This window comes from Salvelinus sp. IW2-2015, linkage group LG36 (genome assembly GCF_002910315.2).
Source record: "Salvelinus sp. IW2-2015 linkage group LG36, ASM291031v2, whole genome shotgun sequence".
NCBI classification, from domain to species: domain Eukaryota; kingdom Metazoa; phylum Chordata; class Actinopteri; order Salmoniformes; family Salmonidae; genus Salvelinus; species Salvelinus sp. IW2-2015.
This window is the reverse complement of record NC_036875.1, coordinates 36,609,201-36,630,949: the sequence shown is the minus strand read 5'-3', so window position 1 is coordinate 36,630,949 and position 21,749 is coordinate 36,609,201. Positions and strand designations below refer to the sequence as shown.

General features: G+C 40.5%; 2 protein-coding genes across 3 annotated transcripts in view; one reads left to right on the top strand and one right to left on the bottom strand.

Moving 5' to 3' along the window:
* Positions 1-815: 815 nt before the first annotated feature.
* Positions 816-5,950, bottom strand: LOC111959771 (N-myc (and STAT) interactor). Of its 2 annotated transcripts, none has more exons than XM_023981566.2 (11): positions 5,858-5,950; positions 5,744-5,811; positions 5,608-5,664; positions 5,453-5,518; positions 5,212-5,370; positions 4,915-5,031; positions 4,646-4,805; positions 4,392-4,498; positions 3,890-4,076; positions 3,655-3,758; positions 816-1,566 (listed from the first exon to the last, which is right to left on the bottom strand). In XM_023981566.2, the coding sequence occupies exons 3-11, from the start codon at positions 5,647-5,649 to the stop codon at positions 1,363-1,365; spliced, it is 1,146 nt and encodes a 381-aa protein (XP_023837334.1). In that variant the 5' UTR covers positions 5,650-5,664; positions 5,744-5,811; positions 5,858-5,950; the 3' UTR covers positions 816-1,362. The 2 variants fall into 2 exon arrangements, with proteins under 2 accessions (XP_023837334.1, XP_023837336.1); XM_023981568.2 differs by having other exon boundaries at positions 5,608-5,652.
* Positions 5,951-5,956: 6 nt separating this feature from the next.
* LOC111959810 (protein mono-ADP-ribosyltransferase PARP14) overlaps positions 5,957-21,749 on the top strand; it is a 42,178-nt gene continuing 26,385 nt past the window's right edge. Inside the window, exons 1-11 of the mRNA XM_023981605.2 lie at positions 5,957-6,249; positions 8,590-8,786; positions 8,909-8,930; positions 9,197-9,364; positions 9,819-10,058; positions 10,188-10,430; positions 15,868-16,064; positions 16,187-16,208; positions 16,475-16,642; positions 17,097-17,336; positions 17,466-17,708. Of these exons, the coding sequence (XP_023837373.2) occupies positions 6,078-6,249; positions 8,590-8,786; positions 8,909-8,930; positions 9,197-9,364; positions 9,819-10,058; positions 10,188-10,430; positions 15,868-16,064; positions 16,187-16,208; positions 16,475-16,642; positions 17,097-17,336; positions 17,466-17,708 (1,912 nt within the window). The 5' untranslated portion in view covers positions 5,957-6,077. The remainder of the gene's footprint in view (positions 6,250-8,589; positions 8,787-8,908; positions 8,931-9,196; positions 9,365-9,818; positions 10,059-10,187; positions 10,431-15,867; positions 16,065-16,186; positions 16,209-16,474; positions 16,643-17,096; positions 17,337-17,465; positions 17,709-21,749) is intronic.

Here is a 21,749-nt window from a genome sequence, read left to right as displayed (position 1 = left end):
AGCTGAAATAAAAGATCCCAGAAATTGTCCATAAGCACAAAAATACTATTTTGAGCAAATTTGTTTACATCCCTGTTAGTGAGCATTTCTCATTTTGCCAAGATAATCCTTCCACCTGACAGGAGTGGCATGTTAAGAAGCTAATTAAGCAGCATGATCATTACACGTGCAATAAAAGGCTACTCTAAAATGTGCAGTTTTGTCACACAACATAATGTCACAGATGTCTCAAGTTTTGAGGGAGCGTGCAATTGGCATGCTGACTGCAGGAATGTCCACCAGAGTTGTTGTCAGAGAATTGAATGCTAATTTATATATCATAAGCAGCCTCCAATGTCGTTAACGAGAATTTGGCAGTGCGTCCAACCGGACTCGCAACCGCAGACCACGTGTAACCACACCAGCCCAGAACCTCCACATCCAGCTTCTTCACCTGCAGGATTGTCTGAGACCAGACAGCTAATGAAACTGAGGACTATTTCTGTCTGTAATAAAGCCATTTTGTGGAGAAAAATGCATTTTGATTGGCTGGGCCTTGCTCCACAGTGGACCCACCAATGGCTGCACCCCTGACCAGTCATGTGAAATCCATAGATTAGTGCACAATGAATGTATTTCAATTGACTGATTTCCTTATATGCACTGTTAACTCAGTAAAATCTTTGAAATTGTTGCATGTTGCGTTTATATTTTTGTTCAGCACAGATTGTTATCACCTGCGCTGTTATCAATATTTGAATGGTGTGTATTCAGGCCTATATTTAAACACTGTGGTCAGAAAGCATACAGGTGTTTAATAAAACAATACAATGTGATATGCATTAGATGCATTTTAATGGGGTGAAATTAAGTAGGTGGGTACTCAAATACCACGATCAATGGGATTATCCATACAGTAAATTCATGATTCAGGTCATGATGACCGATTTAAAAACCCATGATTTGAAGTTTGAGCAAAAAACACCTTTAATCATATCACAAAGATGCCTGACAGAGAAATAGCCATAGTATCTCTAGATGTAAACAACTACTGTGCATTTTCATTTGTCCCCTTCTAATAGTGTTTGACTATATAACTATAAAGATCCTACTAATCAATATTATTCTAAACATAAGGCACAGCACAAGGCATTATCATGCATGTTTTTGGCCTTGTTAAACTTTATCAGTATACAAAGTTGACATGACTAATTTCACAAGACTTACAGATCAGTTTTGGTATAATATAGTGCTGCATGTCAGTGGGGTATAGATTATGGTAAATGCGGATGAATACATCATCACTAAGGTTCATTCATGTGGTACCAACTAAGTACTGAGAAACATGAGCATAGATGTATCGTAAGAGGATGGCCGTTAATGTTAAGCCTCCATCTCAGCCACGTCCTCAGTGAAGAAGGCCTTGACCTCGTTGCCCCCGGAGACATACTTGATGCACTCCACCTCCCCTCCATAGTTACTGGGCTTCTGGAAGTGAATCTCCAGGTGATCCTGCAGGTCCTCCTCATCCTGGAAGTCTGCAATCCCGTACAGGAGGATGGTGCGCTTCGGAGTGCCGCAGAACGTCTGCAACAAAGGTTAAAGTAAAACACTCACAGTTGATATGCATGTGTCAGTCAACTCTACACATAACATCTGAAACAAGACAGCAGAAAAACGTTGGTAAAGAACCATCCTGTTCATTTGTGAACACATATGTTAGCAGTCTGTCACAAGAATACCACATAGGCACATGTCAAAGTTCTGCTCCAGTAGAGACCAGAGCTAGGTGATATGGACAAAAATCCATATTGCGATAAATTGCCTGAGTTGATCTGATAACTATAAATAGAACGATATGTTTATAACAATGAACTACAGTTTGTGTTTATTATCCTTTAAAAACTCAGCAAAAAAAGTAATGTCCCTTTTTCAGGACCCTGTCTTTCAAAGATAATTCGTAAAAATCCAAATAACTTCACAGATCTTCATTGTAAAGGGTTTAAACGCTGTTTCCCATGCTTGTTCAATGAACCATAAACAATTCATGAACATGCACCTGTGGAACGGTCGTTAAGACACTAACAGCTTACAGACGGTAGGCAATTAAGGACATAGTTATGAAAATGTAGGACACTAAAGAGGCCTTTCTACTGACTCTGAAAAACACCAAAAGAAGATGCCCAGGGTCCCTGCTCATCTGTGTGAACTTGCCTTAGGCATGCTGCAAGGAGGCATGAGGACTGCAAAAGTGGCCAGGGCAATAAATTGCAATGTCCGTACTGTGAGACACCTAAGACAGCGCTACAGGGAGACAGGACGGACAGCTGATTGTCCTCGCAGTGGCAGACCACGTGTAACAACACCTGCACAGGATCGGTACATCCGGAAATCACACCTGCGGGACAGGTACAGGATGGCAACAACAACTGCCTGAGTTACACCAGGAACGCACAATCCCTCCATCAGTGCTCAGACTCTCTGCAATAGGCTGAGAGAGGCTGGACTGAGGGCTTGTAGGCCTGTTGTAAGGCAGGTCTTCACCAGACATCACCGGCAACAACGGCAACCCACCGTCGCTGGACCAGACAGGACTGGCAAAAAGTTATCTTCTCTGACGAGTCACGGTTTTGTCACACCAGGGATGATGGTCGGATTCGTGTTTATCGTCGAAGGAATAAGCGTTACACCGAGGCCTGTACTCTGGAGCGGGATAGATTTGGAGGTGGAGTGTCAATCATGGACTGGGGTGGTGTGTCACAGATTCATCGGACTGAGCTTGTCATTGCAGGCAATCTCAACGATGTGTGTTACAGGGAAGACATCCTCCTCCCTCATGTGGTACCCTTCCTGCAAGGTTATCCTGACATGACCCTCCAGCATGACAATGCCACCAGCCATACTGCTCGTTCTGTGCATGATTTCCTGCAAGACATGAATGTCAGTGTTCTGCCATGGCCAGCGAAGAGCCCGGATCTCAATCCCATTGAGCACGTCTGGGACTTGTTGGATCAGAGGGTGAGGGCTAGGGCCATTCCCCCTAGAAATGTCCAGGAACTTACAGGTGCCTTGGTGGAAGAGTGGGGTAACATCTCACAGCAAGAACTGGCAAATCTGGTGCAGTCCATGAGGAGGAGATGCACTGCAGTACTTAATGCAGCTGGTGGCTACACCCTTTGTTCAGGTACACATTATTCCATTTCTGTTAGTCACATGTCTGTGGAACTTGTTCAGTTTATGTCTCAGTTGTTGAACCTTGTTATGTTCGGACAAATATTTACACATGTTAAGTTTGCTGACAATAAACGCAGTTGACAGTGAGGACGTTTCTTTTTTTGCTGAGTTTACTACTACTACTAGTTTGTCCCATTTAACAATCCCCCATATTAGAAAACTTATTTCATTTCAAATTTCACATTTCTCTAGTATAGGCTAGAGAAATGTGTTGATCATTTTGGTTTATCGTCCCAGCTCTAGTAGAAACTATATAACCTAATACAGCAAGCTGTGGCTCCTGACTTGGAAAACCCAACATATTTGAATCTGTCATGGCAAAGTCCAGACAGCTTTGATCTGATTGGAAAGTCACAACAGGACAATGCTTAGGAAGGGCATACTGTATGTAAACAAATGACAGAGAAAAGATGAACGACTGTTTTAATCTTTGAATCTCACCTGAAACTTCTTCAGCGTGTAGTTGTAAACAAGGTCAACATTCACATTCACCTCACGGTCCATATCCACGCTGTACTTCCTTTTCAGGGCCAGCCTCTCTGCAACTAGAAACGTAGACACAAGTATTTAAAATATGAACTCTTCTCTGATTAAACATATTGAATACGGCACTTTCCAATGAAACAAATAATGTTCTGACACTGGCAAACAAACACACACAATAGATGCACTGTACCTCCAGTGTTGAGGAAGGTGATTTGTCCTTTCCCAGTGTGCTTGTCATAGTCCACCCTCTGCACCTCTCCTCCCCCTCGACTGGGCTTGGAGAAGCTGATCTCCAGGCGGTCTCTCATTCGTTCCTCTGACAGGGGGAACGGGACATTGGAGTAGCTGAGTGTCTTTGTGGAGACATCAAGGTGTATCTGCACAGCAACAGCCACATAACTTGGTTACAGGTGTGTCACCTGGGCAATAGCAATGCAGTGAATCATCAACAATACAAGCCATTATAGACACCATTGTATCAATTGAATGGTATAGTTTTCTTGAAAGAATCCCTAATTCCTTACTGAAAGTTGATTGGAACACACCTTTACACTTTGCAGTAAATAAGATGACTCTATTCTAGAAAACAGACTCCATAGTAAACTAAATCATTATCGGCTGGAGGCGGTTATCTTTAACGTTTTCAAGGTACTTAATTTAACTTGACACATTCATTGTGTAAAATGGTGTACCTCAAACTTGACAAAGGGGTCCAGTGTAAGGCTTTTGGGCTTCACATGCACCTTGTCTTTATCACAGGACACAGTACACTTGGCCATCTTCAGGATCTGGGCAGCCACTGAGAGAGAGGGAAGGAGAATCCCAATATAACACATTCAAGATAATGACTCACATTCAACATAATGACTCGCATTCAACATAATGATGAGTTATGTAGATGAATGTGCACTGTCTTTATGAAGCCACAAAGATGGACATCCTGTACCTTTCTCCTCCTCAAAAGTGATGAGAGCCTGCCCCCCCTTCAGGAGCACTGATGGTCTCTGGGCAATGGTGAACACCCCCTTGATGTGTTGACCGCTGTCATCGCTGTCCTCCTCCTTACGGGTGAACTTCACCTTCTTTTCAGGGATCTGGACATGGATCTGGAACCAGCAGTAGAGTGTGAGTGTTGTCCATGCCAGAATTGCTTTCTTTTTAGTCCTCTCAAAATATTAGAATTTCATATTTAACATCTGTTGTTACATTACCTACCTTAAACTTCTGCTGAAGTGTAGCAGACTCTGTCTTCTTAGCCTGTAGCTTAGCCTGGCTTTTCTTCAGTTTCTCCATCAGATCTTTGTTACCATTCTCAAGCATCGAGATATCATTCTGTGTAACAATACCATGCATGTGGTTACATTTGAAAAACATATTTGAATCATCCACCACAGCATCAATATCTATCTGGGTGACTATACAGATAAAACTACAGTAGTAAATGTAATATAAATATGCATTGAGTGAATGTTATTTTAAAAGGCGTTCAGCCACGGGCAGGTAAGTGACTACCTGTATCCCTTTCACAGTTTGAGAGAACTCCTCCTGACGTCGCTCCCCCTGTTGTTGAAGGGCTATCAAATCTTTTGAAGCCTCTTTCTTTGAATCTTCTGCGCTCAGTTTTGCCAACTGCAGCCTAGATTTTTCGTCCTCTGCCTTCTCAAGTTGTTTCTGCATAATAATAGGAAATAAATATTTATGTAAAAAACATTAATTTGACAGATTAATAGCTAAACTCTGCAAACAGGCCTACCGTCAATWGTTTCAGCTCTTCCTTAGCTACAGACAGTTTATGTTCTTCATCGTCGACGTTATCCATCTATTTATAAAAAGAGATGTAATGTATTTCGGAAAAAAGAATAGTCAATGGAAATTACTGTCCAATTGGCCTACATGAATTTACGCTACCTTTCCATTCACAAGCGGCTTGGCGGCGTCAGAGTCACCCATTATCTGCGTAAAAGTCTAACAATTATTATTGCGATCATGTTACGTTTTATATGACAGATTCATTCATGGTCAGTTGCAAGTAATGTTAACTTACCGAATCGGCTTGAGAAAATACGGACTGATACGGTTTCCTACAGTCAAATATCACGACGAATTGATTACCTTTTGTAAGGTTTCCTACAGTCAAATATCACGACGAATTGATTACCTTTTGTAACCTACTCAAGTTCCTCGAAGTCACATGGGGTCGAAATCAAAAGTGAAAGTTACTACAGAGAGCAACGCAATGTAATAGCAAGTGATTTTCCATAATAACCGGAAACAAAATATGTGTTTTACAACAGGAAATCGAAGTTGCTGAAAGAATTGACACATACAAATATGCTGCTTCAATCGAAGTAGGACAGTACGACAACTGTCTGAACATAATGACTGAAAAAACGCTGGTATTGGAGGGTCTGCCAGACGACATAGACAAAATCAGACCCAAGTTGGATTTGCACTTTAAAAACAAAAGAAAGTCTGGAGGAGAGACATTACAAATTCAAGACTATCCCGGGGACAAGAGGAAGGCTTTGCTCGTTTACCATGAAGATGCAGGTAATTATTCCAATTTGTCCTAATACAAAATATTTAGGCCTATGAATAAACACACATCCATAAAGGTCTATTTAMGCAATAAGGCCCGAGGAGGTGTGGTAAATGTCCAATATACCACGGGTAAGAGCTGCTCTTAAACACGACGCAACGCGCAGTGCTGTGGTATATTGGCCATATATCACAAACCCCCGAGGTGCCTTATTGCTATTATAAATTCGTTACCAACGTAATAAGAGCAGTAAAAATAAATGTTTTGTCATATCCGTGGTATATGGTCTGATATACCACGGCCTTCAGCCAATCAGTATTCAGTGCTCAAACCACCCAGTTTATAATTAAGTACAAAAGTAAAGTTATGAATTATTTCAATGTCCTTATATTAAGAAAACCAGAAGCACCATTTTCTTATTTTTWAWWWWTTTTACGGATAGATAGGGGCACGCTCCAACACTCAGACAATTTACAAACGAAGCACGTGTTAAGTGAGTCGGACAGATCAGAGGCAGTAGGGATGACCAGGGTTGTTCTCTTGTGTGAATTGGATCATTTTCCTGTCATGCTAAGCATTCATAATGTAACGAGTACTTTTGGGTGTCAGGCAAAATGTATGGAGTAAAAAGTACATTATTTTAATTAGGAATGTAGTGAAGTAAAAGTTGTCAAAAATAGAAATAGTAAAGTAAAATACAGATACCTCCAAAAAACAACTTAAGTAGTACCTTAAAGTATTTTTACTTAAGTACTTTACACCACTGTATGAGACCATATACCAGGGGTATGACAAAACATATTTTTTATGTTCTAATTATGTTTGTAACCAGTTTATAATAGCAATAAGGCACGTCCGGGGTTTGTGGTATATGGTCAATATACCACGGCTAAGGGCTGTATCCAAGCAATCCGAGTTTCGTCGTGCTTAAGAACAGCTCTTAGCATGGTATTTAAGTGATAATGCCTGAGAAGCCGGTGTTTGGAGGATATATTGGCACGGGTGTTGTTAGGCCCGAGACGAAATCGAGGGCTGGCAAACCGTGCCAATATATTCTCCAAACACCATTTTCGAGGACAGTATCACTTTTACACAACGGGTTACCAACATATTGAAATAATGATTGACTTATTTAAATTAAAAACCTTATTTGGATGAATTTATTCATACTATTTCTTCCTTCCACAAGATATAGTCCCGACACAAATCTAGGGTTGCTACCCAAGCCGGCTGGTTGTTTGTTCTATCGGTTTGGTTGCCATAGGCGTGACCCAGTCATTCAGTGATTTTGTTCTGTATCTATGGATGCGACCCAGTCGTTCGTTCTAAATGTCCCATTTCCATAATGGCTGCCAACGTTCTTATCCCTTTCTAGCCAGAATAACAACAAAGTAGCTGCATTTGCATTAGTTTAAGCTGTTTTCTAATGACATTTATTTGGATACATCCATAACAATGAGCTAATGAGGCGCGATTTCGCCTTGCATAGAAAACGTGCTCACTCTTCAGGACACTGTTGTTCAGAGGAGCTAGCCAACAACACAGCTAAAACAATCACTTCTAACTGTAGCTTGAAAGACTGCAAACTAGCTGCACTTTGTTTCACTTGACCTTTTTTCAATTGACATTTCTTTGTATATATCCATAAAAATTATGCCAGCTGATTCATAATTTCGACTGGCTGAGAAACACTGCCTGCMTGTCTGTCTCGTCCCGACTCGCGACACGTTACTATATTACTATATGACAGCTGGAGATCTAATTTAAATATTGAAACAATGTTTCAAATGTCGTAGACCGACATCAAGGTTTATACAAATCTCCGCTGTTGAAAACTAAATGTTAGTCTAAAAGAAATGTGAGATAATGTCTAGATGCTTTTTATAGTGGAGTTTATAAATTGCCTGGCTGGGTTGAGACATTGGATTGCCCAGTCAGATGGAACAGAGTAAATAGGCATTTTAACGTCACATTTAGCTGGTGTTAACTTGTGGAATAGACACCGGCTGGAATACGGTTTTAACCAATCAGCATTCAGGATTAGACCCATTTGTTGTATAAATAGGCCATATAACACTGAGCCTTGTGAGTAGGCTGTGCTGAATGGTGATAATGGTGTTAGAAACTATGCCACTGGGCACACACTGGTTGAATCAATGTTGTTTCCACGTCATTTCAATGAAGTTACGTTGAATCAACGTGAAATAGACGTTGAATTGACGTGTGTACCCGGTGGGTATAGAGCTCCAAATACAAAATGAATTTAGTTCAGTAATGTAACCTGTGTCTTAGGAGCCACATAAGTCTTTGTAAGATAAGTATGTAATGATGGTCTGTCAATTCCTCCTCAGCTCTGCAGAAAGTGTTGGCTAGAAAATGCCATAAAATTGATTTCAAAATCCCTTTTGGGGTGGTTGAGCTTCAAGTGAAACTGAAGGAAGATGGCGGTGAAACAGAAGTGAAGAAAGTTAAACCACCAGTCTTCCCTCGCCCTACAAAAGACAAACTGACTTCTCTAGGAAAGTCTTCACCTAACGTTGAAGAGAAGGTAATTCTTTATGTGTTGCTTATATTGTATCAAGTTAGAGTTGGCAATATACAGCATTACAGCATTACATCATTTGGACCTACTAATGTGTTTTCTCTCTGTCTTTGTCTGTGATGTATCAGCCAGTGTCAGAGAGTCTAGCGGGTAAGACTCATATTCATAAATATACTTAAAGTTGCACTATGCAGAATTCGCTCCGCAATTTCCTGGTTGCTAAAACTCTAATCGTTTTCCTAATTTCAGTTTATGTGACAAAATAAACTAGCATGGTGTAGAGAATAATTGTACCATCTAAACCGCTGTGGGGGGAAAAAAATCAAAAAGTTAAATATTGACATATCTTTAATAAGATATTAAATCAATAGGGAAATCACAGTAATGTTCATTCTGTGTGTCTGTTTATTTTTCAGATTCAGTGACGGATGATGACATAAAATTACTACTTGTCAGAACCACCAAGGAATGTGAAAAGGAGCTCCTTAACTTGTATTTTGAGCAGTTTGCTTCAGAAGAAGGAGAGGTCAGCATTACAAGACATGGAAAGAATAGCTGGGTCCTTAAACTGTCCTGTCAGTCAGGTAAGGAGTGTTTTCCATAGACTCATCTAATTAACATGTTCTTTCTTCAAGTGAATATTATATTGTGGATTTACTGTATGTGGGAGTTGTTAACCACTTGTATTGCTTTCAGTGGACAGTTCAACTTTGTACCTGTCAGGATAAGCACTAATTAGATCAACTATGCTCATAAGGAAATGATTCCTTCTCAGTCACTAGAACACAATAGCTGCTATTTGAAACAAGTATATGTTGATTTTTTTTCAGTGAGTCTTTGTATCTCAGATAATTTACATTGTTACATGTGATGACATTGACATTGTGACACTGTGACATGTGATGACATTGTGACGTGATGACATTGTGACATGTCATCTACTTATATCATCAAGTGAACATTACATGAGTGAATTTCTTGAGTCTGCTTGATCATTCATACCCACCAATAAATACTGTACCTACTACCTCCTCTCAGATGCAGAGAAAGTCCTTGCCAAGAAGGAGCATCAGTATGGCATTTCTGTGCAGGTGTACAATGAGACTGCTGTGGAAGGGAAACTGGACAAAAGACGCTTCATCCTGACTGGGTTCAACGAGACCTGCAAGTGCGACATTGTCTCTCTATACATCGGCAGCTGCAGCCAAGGCACTGAACATGTCTGGGAGACCCTTGACGATGGAGAAAGAGTAGTGGTCACCTTCAAACAGGACATTGGTGGGTCCACAGATACATCACAAATATGTATACGCCATATCACTATTACACCATTCAATTAAGTTGCATGACCAAACAGCGAAATACAACACTAATCTAACTATCAATCTAACTATCCATGTTCCACAGACATAAAGTCCTTCCTTAGGAAATGCTTGTCAAAGAAGTTCCAGGGCATGGAGATTGGGGCTTGCCGTTTAGAGCTGACAGACTCTGTACTTGTCCAGGGGGACATGAGCCAAATCAAAGGAGGGGTGGAGGAGGCCCTGAATCTCTACTTCTCCAGCAGGAGGAGCAAAGGAGGGGCTATCAGGTCCCAGATTTGGGTTACAAAGGGCAAGAGCATGGTCATCACCTTTGAAGACTGTCATGGTAGGGCCCTTTTCAATTACATTATGCTCTAGAAATGATGTTGTGTGTAGGCCTACAGTTGTATCAATAGTTGTACATGCACATTGTATATTATGCATTTCAAAGCGTAATGCGTTACATCCGTGTGCTATCCTGGTATTTCCAAACAGTTACAATTGATGAGCTTGGAAATACAATATAGTGTTCAAGTCCTCCTCCAGTCTCATTTTCACCTAATTTAACACCTGATTTCCTTAAAGGGCTAGGCTTCTTTTTTCTCAATTTCCGCCTGACTGACATGCCTTAAGTAATCTGCCTGTTGCACAGGCCCTGAAGCCAAGATATGCATATAATTGGTACCATTGGAAAGGAAATACTTAGAAGTTTGTAGAAATGTTAACAATGTAGGAGACTATAACACAATAGATATGGTAGGAGAAAATCCAAAGAAAAACAAAGCAGAATTCTTTGGGGGGAGGGCCCATGCTCTTACAATGGAAAGTATAGGAGCATACTGAATTCTAGCTCCCAGGATGCAATTCCTATGGCATCCACAGGGTGTCAGCAGTCTATGTTCAAGGTTTCAGGCTTGTAACTTCCAAAACAAATAAGAAATATGAGTTTTAGTAGAGGGACACAGTCTTGGAAATTCGTGTTTGGGACCGCGATGAAGACAAGACGCACCTGCTAAAATCGATTTCCTATTGAACATACTTCTTTCTGTAAAAAATATTATAGTTTGATTACATTCTAGGGTATCTGAGGAGTCAATAGTTGTTGAAACAAAGTGGTATATTTTCGGATTCCTTTTTCTGCATGTTGAACAAGTGGATTACTCAAATCGATGGCGCCAACTAAACAGACTTTTTGGGATATAAAGAAGGATTTTATCTAACAAAACGACACCAGATGTTATAGCTGGGACCCTTTGGATGACAAATCAGAGGAAGGTTTTCAAAAAGTAATTGAATATTTAATCGCTATTTGTGAATTTATGAAACCTGTGCCGGTGGAATTTTTTTTGATGTGGGGCGCCGTCCTCAAACAATCGCATGGCGTGCATTTGCTGTAATGACTACTGTAAATCGCACAGTGCAGTTAGATTAACAAGAATTTAAGCTTTCAACCGATGTAAAACACTTGTATGCACCTAAATGTTTAATATCCATAATTTTTATGATTTATTTATTTGAATTGCGCGCCCTCCAGTTTCACCGGAAGTTGTCCCGCTAGTGGAACGCCTAGTCCAAAGAGGTTTTAACAAAATGCACATCTCAATAGGTGGTCCCAGTATGACATGAAATGGCACAAGTGAGGGAGGAGGACTTTCTTCTTCTGTTCTCTATTGCTCCTATTGTTCCTCAAGTGAGGAGGGAGGCTGATGACATCACATCTGACCATCAGACCTACTCCTTGAAGATTGAAGTTGTCAAAAAAAAACACAATTTTGCTCAAAACATAGAATACCAGTCAAAAGTTTGAACACACCTACTCATTCCAGGGTTTTTCATTATTTTTACTATTTTCTACAATGTAGAATAATAGTGAAGACATGAGAGCTGTGAAATAACACATACAGTTGATGTCGGACGTTTACATACACCTTAGTCAAATACATTTTAAACTCAGTTATTCACAATTCCTGATATTTAACCCAAGTAAAAATTCCCTGTTTTAGGTCAGTTAGGATCACCACTTCACTTTAAGAATGAGAAATGTCAGAATAATAGTAGAGCGAATGATTTCTTTCATCACATTCCCAGTGGATCAGAAGTTTACATACACTCAATTAGTATTTGGTAGCATTGCCTTTAAATTGTTTATCTTGGGTCAAACGTTTCGGGTAGCCTTCCACAAGCTTCCCACAATAAGTTGGGTGAATTTTGGCCCATTCCTCCTGACAGAGCTGGTGTAACTGAGTCAGGTTTGTAGGCCTCCTTGCTCGCACACGCTTTTACAGTTATGCCCACATTTTCTATAGGATTGAGGTCAGGGCTTTGTGATGGCCACTCCAACACCTTGACTTTGTTGTCCTTAAGCCATTTTGCCACAACTTTGGAAGTATGCTTAGGGTCATTGTCCATTTGGAAGACCTATTTGCGACCAAGCTTTAACTTCCTGACCGATGTCTTGAGATTCTGCTTCAATATATCCACATAATTTTCCTACCTCCATGAAGCCATCTATTTTGTGAAGTGCACCAGTCCCTCCCGCAGCAAAGCAACCCCACAAAATGATGCTGCCACCTACGTGCTTCATGGTTGGGATGGTGTTCTTCAGCTTGCAAGCATCCCCCTTTTTCCTCCAAACATAATGATGGTCATTATGGCCAAACAGTTATATTTTTGTTTCCTCCAGCATCTTCACAAGGTCTTTTGCTGTTGTTCTGGGATTGATTTGCACTTTTCGCACCAAAGTACGTTCATCTCTAGGAGACAGAATGCGTCTCCTTCTTGAGCGGTATGACGGCTGCATGGTCCCATGGTGTTGATACTTGCATACTATTTTTTGTACAGATGAACGTGGTACCTTCAGGCGTTTGGAAATTGCTCCCAAGGATGAACTTGTGGAGGTCTACAATTATTTTTCTGAGGTGTTGGCTGATTTCATTAGATTTTCCCATGATGTCAAGCAAAGAGGCACTGAGTTTGAAGGCAGGCCTTGAAATACAGCCACAGGTACACCTCAAATTGACTCAAATGATGTCAATTAGCCTTTCAGAAGTTTCCAAAGCCATGACACAATCTTCTGGAATTTTTCAAGCTGTTTAAAGGCACAGTCAACTTAGTGTATGTAAACTTCTGAACCACTAGAATTGTGATACAGTGAAATAATCTGTCTGTAAACAATTGTTGGAACAATTACTTGTGTCATGCACAAAGTAGTTATGTCCTAACCGACTTGCCAAAATTATAGTTTGTTAACAAGAAATTTGTGGAGTGGTTGAAACACTTAGGTTGGAGTCATTAAAACTCGTTTATGTAAACTTCTGACTTCAACTGTATGGAATCATGTAGTAACCAAAAACGTGTTCAACAAATCAAAATATATTTTATAGTTTAGATTCTTCAAAGTAGCCACCCATTGCACTATCTTGGCATTCTCTCAACCAGCTTCATGAGGTAGTCACCTGGAATGCATTTAAATTAAGAGGTGTGCCTTGTTAATTTGTGACATTTCTTTCACTCTTAATGTGTTTAAGTTGTGTTGTGACAAGGTAGCGGTGGTATACAGAAGATAGCCCTATTTGGTAAAAGACTAAGTCCATATTATGGCATGTACAGCTCAAATAAGCAAAGAGAAACGACAGTCCATCATTACTTTCAGACACGAAGGTCAGTCAATCTGCAAAATTTCAAGAACTTTGCATGTTTCTTAAAGTGCAGTCGCAAAAACCATCAAGCGCTATGATGAAACTGGCTCTCATGAGGACCACCACAGGAAAGGAAGAACCAAAGTTACCTCTGCTGCAGATGAGAAGTTCATTAGAGTTACCGGCTTCAGAAATTGCAGCCCAAATAAATGCTTCAGAGTTCAAGTAACAGACACATCTAAACATCAACTGTTCAGAGGAGACTGCGTGAATCAGGCCATCATGGTCGAATTGCTGCAAGGACACCAGTAAGAAGAAGAGACTTGCTTGGGCCAAGAAACACGAACAATGGACATTAGACCGGTGGAAGTMTGTCCTTTGGTCTGAGGAGTCCAAATTTGGTTCCAACCGCTGTGACTTTGTGAAATGCAGAATAGGTGAACGGATGATCTCCGCATGTGTTGTTTCCACCGTGAAGCATGGTTTGATGGTGTGGGGGGGGCTTTGCTGATGACACTCATGATGTATTTTGAATTCAAGGCACACTTAACCAGCATGGCTACCACAGCATTCTGCAGCGATACGCCATCCCATCTGGTTTGCGCTTAGTGGGACTGTCATTTGTTNAGGTTGAACACCAGACGGGCTGCGGCGTTCTGGATGATATATGGTCAATATACCACGGCTAAGGGCTGTATCCAAGCAATCCGAGTTTCGTCGTGCTTAAGAACAGCTCTTAGCATGGTATTTAAGTGATAATGCCTGAGAAGCCGGTGTTTGGAGGATATATTGGCACGGGTGTTGTTAGGCCCGAGACGAAATCGAGGGCTGGCAAACCGTGCCAATATATTCTCCAAACACCATTTGAGGACAGTATCACTTTTACACAACGGGTTACCAACATATTGAAATAATGATTGACTTATTTAAATTAAAAACCTTATTTGGATGAATTTATTCATACTATTTCTTCCTTCCACAAGATATAGTCCCGACACAAATCTAGGGTTGCTACCCAAGCCGGCTGGTTGTTTGTTCTATCGGTTTGGTTGCCATAGGCGTGACCCAGTCATTCAGTGATTTTGTTCTGTATCTATGGATGCGACCCAGTCGTTCGTTCTAAATGTCCCATTTCCATAATGGCTGCCAACGTTCTTATCCCTTTCTAGCCAGAATAACAACAAAGTAGCTGCATTTGCATTAGTTTAAGCTGTTTTCTAATGACATTTATTTGGATACATCCATAACAATGAGCTAATGAGGCGCGATTTCGCCTTGCATAGAAAACGTGCTCACTCTTCAGGACACTGTTGTTCAGAGGAGCTAGCCAACAACACAGCTAAAACAATCACTTCTAACTGTAGCTTGAAAGACTGCAAACTAGCTGCACTTTGTTTCACTTGACCTTTTTTCAATTGACATTTCTTTGTATATATCCATAAAAATTATGCCAGCTGATTCATAATTTCGACTGGCTGAGAAACACTGCCTGCMTGTCTGTCTCGTCCCGACTCGCGACACGTTACTATATTACTATATGACAGCTGGAGATCTAATTTAAATATTGAAACAATGTTTCAAATGTCGTAGACCGACATCAAGGTTTATACAAATCTCCGCTGTTGAAAACTAAATGTTAGTCTAAAAGAAATGTGAGATAATGTCTAGATGCTTTTTATAGTGGAGTTTATAAATTGCCTGGCTGGGTTGAGACATTGGATTGCCCAGTCAGATGGAACAGAGTAAATAGGCATTTTAACGTCACATTTAGCTGGTGTTAACTTGTGGAATAGACACCGGCTGGAATACGGTTTTAACCAATCAGCATTCAGGATTAGACCCATTTGTTGTATAAATAGGCCATATAACACTGAGCCTTGTGAGTAGGCTGTGCTGAATGGTGATAATGGTGTTAGAAACTATGCCACTGGGCACACACTGGTTGAATCAATGTTGTTTCCACGTCATTTCAATGAAGTTACGTTGAATCAACGTGAAATAGACGTTGAATTGACGTGTGTACCCGGTGGGTATAGAGCTCCAAATACAAAATGAATTTAGTTCAGTAATGTAACCTGTGTCTTAGGAGCCACATAAGTCTTTGTAAGATAAGTATGTAATGATGGTCTGTCAATTCCTCCTCAGCTCTGCAGAAAGTGTTGGCTAGAAAATGCCATAAAATTGATTTCAAAATCCCTTTTGGGGTGGTTGAGCTTCAAGTGAAACTGAAGGAAGATGGCGGTGAAACAGAAGTGAAGAAAGTTAAACCACCAGTCTTCCCTCGCCCTACAAAAGACAAACTGACTTCTCTAGGAAAGTCTTCACCTAACGTTGAAGAGAAGGTAATTCTTTATGTGTTGCTTATATTGTATCAAGTTAGAGTTGGCAATATACAGCATTACAGCATTACATCATTTGGACCTACTAATGTGTTTTCTCTCTGTCTTTGTCTGTGATGTATCAGCCAGTGTCAGAGAGTCTAGCGGGTAAGACTCATATTCATAAATATACTTAAAGTTGCACTATGCAGAATTCGCTCCGCAATTTCCTGGTTGCTAAAACTCTAATCGTTTTCCTAATTTCAGTTTATGTGACAAAATAAACTAGCATGGTGTAGAGAATAATTGTACCATCTAAACCGCTGTGGGGGGAAAAAAATCAAAAAGTTAAATATTGACATATCTTTAATAAGATATTAAATCAATAGGGAAATCACAGTAATGTTCATTCTGTGTGTCTGTTTATTTTTCAGATTCAGTGACGGATGATGACATAAAATTACTACTTGTCAGAACCACCAAGGAATGTGAAAAGGAGCTCCTTAACTTGTATTTTGAGCAGTTTGCTTCAGAAGAAGGAGAGGTCAGCATTACAAGACATGGAAAGAATAGCTGGGTCCTTAAACTGTCCTGTCAGTCAGGTAAGGAGTGTTTTCCATAGACTCATCTAATTAACATGTTCTTTCTTCAAGTGAATATTATATTGTGGATTTACTGTATGTGGGAGTTGTTAACCACTTGTATTGCTTTCAGTGGACAGTTCAACTTTGTACCTGTCAGGATAAGCACTAATTAGATCAACTATGCTCATAAGGAAATGATTCCTTCTCAGTCACTAGAACACAATAGCTGCTATTTGAAACAAGTATATGTTGATTTTTTTTCAGTGAGTCTTTGTATCTCAGATAATTTACATTGTTACATGTGATGACATTGACATTGTGACACTGTGACATGTGATGACATTGTGACGTGATGACATTGTGACATGTCATCTACTTATATCATCAAGTGAACATTACATGAGTGAATTTCTTGAGTCTGCTTGATCATTCATACCCACCAATAAATACTGTACCTACTACCTCCTCTCAGATGCAGAGAAAGTCCTTGCCAAGAAGGAGCATCAGTATGGCATTTCTGTGCAGGTGTACAATGAGACTGCTGTGGAAGGGAAACTGGACAAAAGACGCTTCATCCTGACTGGGTTCAACGAGACCTGCAAGTGCGACATTGTCTCTCTATACATCGGCAGCTGCAGCCAAGGCACTGAACATGTCTGGGAGACCCTTGACGATGGAGAAAGAGTAGTGGTCACCTTCAAACAGGACATTGGTGGGTCCACAGATACATCACAAATATGTATACGCCATATCACTATTACACCATTCAATTAAGTTGCATGACCAAACAGCGAAATACAACACTAATCTAACTATCAATCTAACTATCCATGTTCCACAGACATAAAGTCCTTCCTTAGGAAATGCTTGTCAAAGAAGTTCCAGGGCATGGAGATTGGGGCTTGCCGTTTAGAGCTGACAGACTCTGTACTTGTCCAGGGGGACATGAGCCAAATCAAAGGAGGGGTGGAGGAGGCCCTGAATCTCTACTTCTCCAGCAGGAGGAGCAAAGGAGGGGCTATCAGGTCCCAGATTTGGGTTACAAAGGGCAAGAGCATGGTCATCACCTTTGAAGACTGTCATGGTAGGGCCCTTTTCAATTACATTATGCTCTAGAAATGATGTTGTGTGTAGGCCTACAGTTGTATCAATAGTTGTACATGCACATTGTATATTATGCATTTCAAAGCGTAATGCGTTACATCCGTGTGCTATCCTGGTATTTCCAAACAGTTACAATTGATGAGCTTGGAAATACAATATAGTGTTCAAGTCCTCCTCCAGTCTCATTTTCACCTAATTTAACACCTGATTTCCTTAAAGGGCTAGGCTTCTTTTTTCTCAATTTCCGCCTGACTGACATGCCTTAAGTAATCTGCCTGTTGCACAGGCCCTGAAGCCAAGATATGCATATAATTGGTACCATTGGAAAGGAAATACTTAGAAGTTTGTAGAAATGTTAACAATGTAGGAGACTATAACACAATAGATATGGTAGGAGAAAATCCAAAGAAAAACAAAGCAGAATTCTTTGGGGGGAGGGCCCATGCTCTTACAATGGAAAGTATAGGAGCATACTGAATTCTAGCTCCCAGGATGCAATTCCTATGGCATCCACAGGGTGTCAGCAGTCTATGTTCAAGGTTTCAGGCTTGTAACTTCCAAAACAAATAAGAAATATGAGTTTTAGTAGAGGGACACAGTCTTGGAAATTCGTGTTTGGGACCGCGATGAAGACAAGACGCACCTGCTAAAATCGATTTCCTATTGAACATACTTCTTTCTGTAAAAAATATTATAGTTTGATTACATTCTAGGGTATCTGAGGAGTCAATAGTTGTTGAAACAAAGTGGTATATTTTCGGATTCCTTTTTCTGCATGTTGAACAAGTGGATTACTCAAATCGATGGCGCCAACTAAACAGACTTTTTGGGATATAAAGAAGGATTTTATCTAACAAAACGACACCAGATGTTATAGCTGGGACCCTTTGGATGACAAATCAGAGGAAGGTTTTCAAAAAGTAATTGAATATTTAATCGCTATTTGTGAATTTATGAAACCTGTGCCGGTGGAATTTTTTTTGATGTGGGGCGCCGTCCTCAAACAATCGCATGGCGTGCATTTGCTGTAATGACTACTGTAAATCGCACAGTGCAGTTAGATTAACAAGAATTTAAGCTTTCAACCGATGTAAAACACTTGTATGCACCTAAATGTTTAATATCCATAATTTTTATGATTTATTTATTTGAATTGCGCGCCCTCCAGTTTCACCGGAAGTTGTCCCGCTAGTGGAACGCCTAGTCCAAAGAGGTTTTAACAAAATGCACATCTCAATAGGTGGTCCCAGTATGACATGAAATGGCACAAGTGAGGGAGGAGGACTTTCTTCTTCTGTTCTCTATTGCTCCTATTGTTCCTCAAGTGAGGAGGGAGGCTGATGACATCACATCTGACCATCAGACCTACTCCTTGAAGATTGAAGTTGTCAAAAAAAAACACAATTTTGCTCAAAACATAGAATACCAGTCAAAAGTTTGAACACACCTACTCATTCCAGGGTTTTTCATTATTTTTACTATTTTCTACAATGTAGAATAATAGTGAAGACATGAGAGCTGTGAAATAACACATACAGTTGATGTCGGACGTTTACATACACCTTAGTCAAATACATTTTAAACTCAGTTATTCACAATTCCTGATATTTAACCCAAGTAAAAATTCCCTGTTTTAGGTCAGTTAGGATCACCACTTCACTTTAAGAATGAGAAATGTCAGAATAATAGTAGAGCGAATGATTTCTTTCATCACATTCCCAGTGGATCAGAAGTTTACATACACTCAATTAGTATTTGGTAGCATTGCCTTTAAATTGTTTATCTTGGGTCAAACGTTTCGGGTAGCCTTCCACAAGCTTCCCACAATAAGTTGGGTGAATTTTGGCCCATTCCTCCTGACAGAGCTGGTGTAACTGAGTCAGGTTTGTAGGCCTCCTTGCTCGCACACGCTTTTACAGTTATGCCCACATTTTCTATAGGATTGAGGTCAGGGCTTTGTGATGGCCACTCCAACACCTTGACTTTGTTGTCCTTAAGCCATTTTGCCACAACTTTGGAAGTATGCTTAGGGTCATTGTCCATTTGGAAGACCTATTTGCGACCAAGCTTTAACTTCCTGACCGATGTCTTGAGATTCTGCTTCAATATATCCACATAATTTTCCTACCTCCATGAAGCCATCTATTTTGTGAAGTGCACCAGTCCCTCCCGCAGCAAAGCAACCCCACAAAATGATGCTGCCACCTACGTGCTTCATGGTTGGGATGGTGTTCTTCAGCTTGCAAGCATCCCCCTTTTTCCTCCAAACATAATGATGGTCATTATGGCCAAACAGTTATATTTTTGTTTCCTCCAGCATCTTCACAAGGTCTTTTGCTGTTGTTCTGGGATTGATTTGCACTTTTCGCACCAAAGTACGTTCATCTCTAGGAGACAGAATGCGTCTCCTTCTTGAGCGGTATGACGGCTGCATGGTCCCATGGTGTTGATACTTGCATACTATTTTTTGTACAGATGAACGTGGTACCTTCAGGCGTTTGGAAATTGCTCCCAAGGATGAACTTGTGGAGGTCTACAATTATTTTTCTGAGGTGTTGGCTGATTTCATTAGATTTTCCCATGATGTCAAGCAAAGAGGCACTGAGTTTGAAGGCAGGCCTTGAAATACAGCCACAGGTACACCTCAAATTGACTCAAATGATGTCAATTAGCCTTTCAGAAGTTTCCAAAGCCATGACACAATCTTCTGGAATTTTTCAAGCTGTTTAAAGGCACAGTCAACTTAGTGTATGTAAACTTCTGAACCACTAGAATTGTGATACAGTGAAATAATCTGTCTGTAAACAATTGTTGGAACAATTACTTGTGTCATGCACAAAGTAGTTATGTCCTAACCGACTTGCCAAAATTATAGTTTGTTAACAAGAAATTTGTGGAGTGGTTGAAACACTTAGGTTGGAGTCATTAAAACTCGTTTATGTAAACTTCTGACTTCAACTGTATGGAATCATGTAGTAACCAAAAACGTGTTCAACAAATCAAAATATATTTTATAGTTTAGATTCTTCAAAGTAGCCACCCATTGCACTATCTTGGCATTCTCTCAACCAGCTTCATGAGGTAGTCACCTGGAATGCATTTAAATTAAGAGGTGTGCCTTGTTAATTTGTGACATTTCTTTCACTCTTAATGTGTTTAAGTTGTGTTGTGACAAGGTAGCGGTGGTATACAGAAGATAGCCCTATTTGGTAAAAGACTAAGTCCATATTATGGCATGTACAGCTCAAATAAGCAAAGAGAAACGACAGTCCATCATTACTTTCAGACACGAAGGTCAGTCAATCTGCAAAATTTCAAGAACTTTGCATGTTTCTTAAAGTGCAGTCGCAAAAACCATCAAGCGCTATGATGAAACTGGCTCTCATGAGGACCACCACAGGAAAGGAAGAACCAAAGTTACCTCTGCTGCAGATGAGAAGTTCATTAGAGTTACCGGCTTCAGAAATTGCAGCCCAAATAAATGCTTCAGAGTTCAAGTAACAGACACATCTAAACATCAACTGTTCAGAGGAGACTGCGTGAATCAGGCCATCATGGTCGAATTGCTGCAAGGACACCAGTAAGAAGAAGAGACTTGCTTGGGCCAAGAAACACGAACAATGGACATTAGACCGGTGGAAGTMTGTCCTTTGGTCTGAGGAGTCCAAATTTGGTTCCAACCGCTGTGACTTTGTGAAATGCAGAATAGGTGAACGGATGATCTCCGCATGTGTTGTTTCCACCGTGAAGCATGGTTTGATGGTGTGGGGGGGGCTTTGCTGATGACACTCATGATGTATTTTGAATTCAAGGCACACTTAACCAGCATGGCTACCACAGCATTCTGCAGCGATACGCCATCCCATCTGGTTTGCGCTTAGTGGGACTGTCATTTGTTTTTCAACGAGACAATGACCTAACACCTCCAGGCTGTGTAAGGGCCATTTGACCAAGAAGGAGAGTGATGTGCTACATCAGATGACCTGGCTTCCACAATCACCCGACCTCAACCCAATTGAGG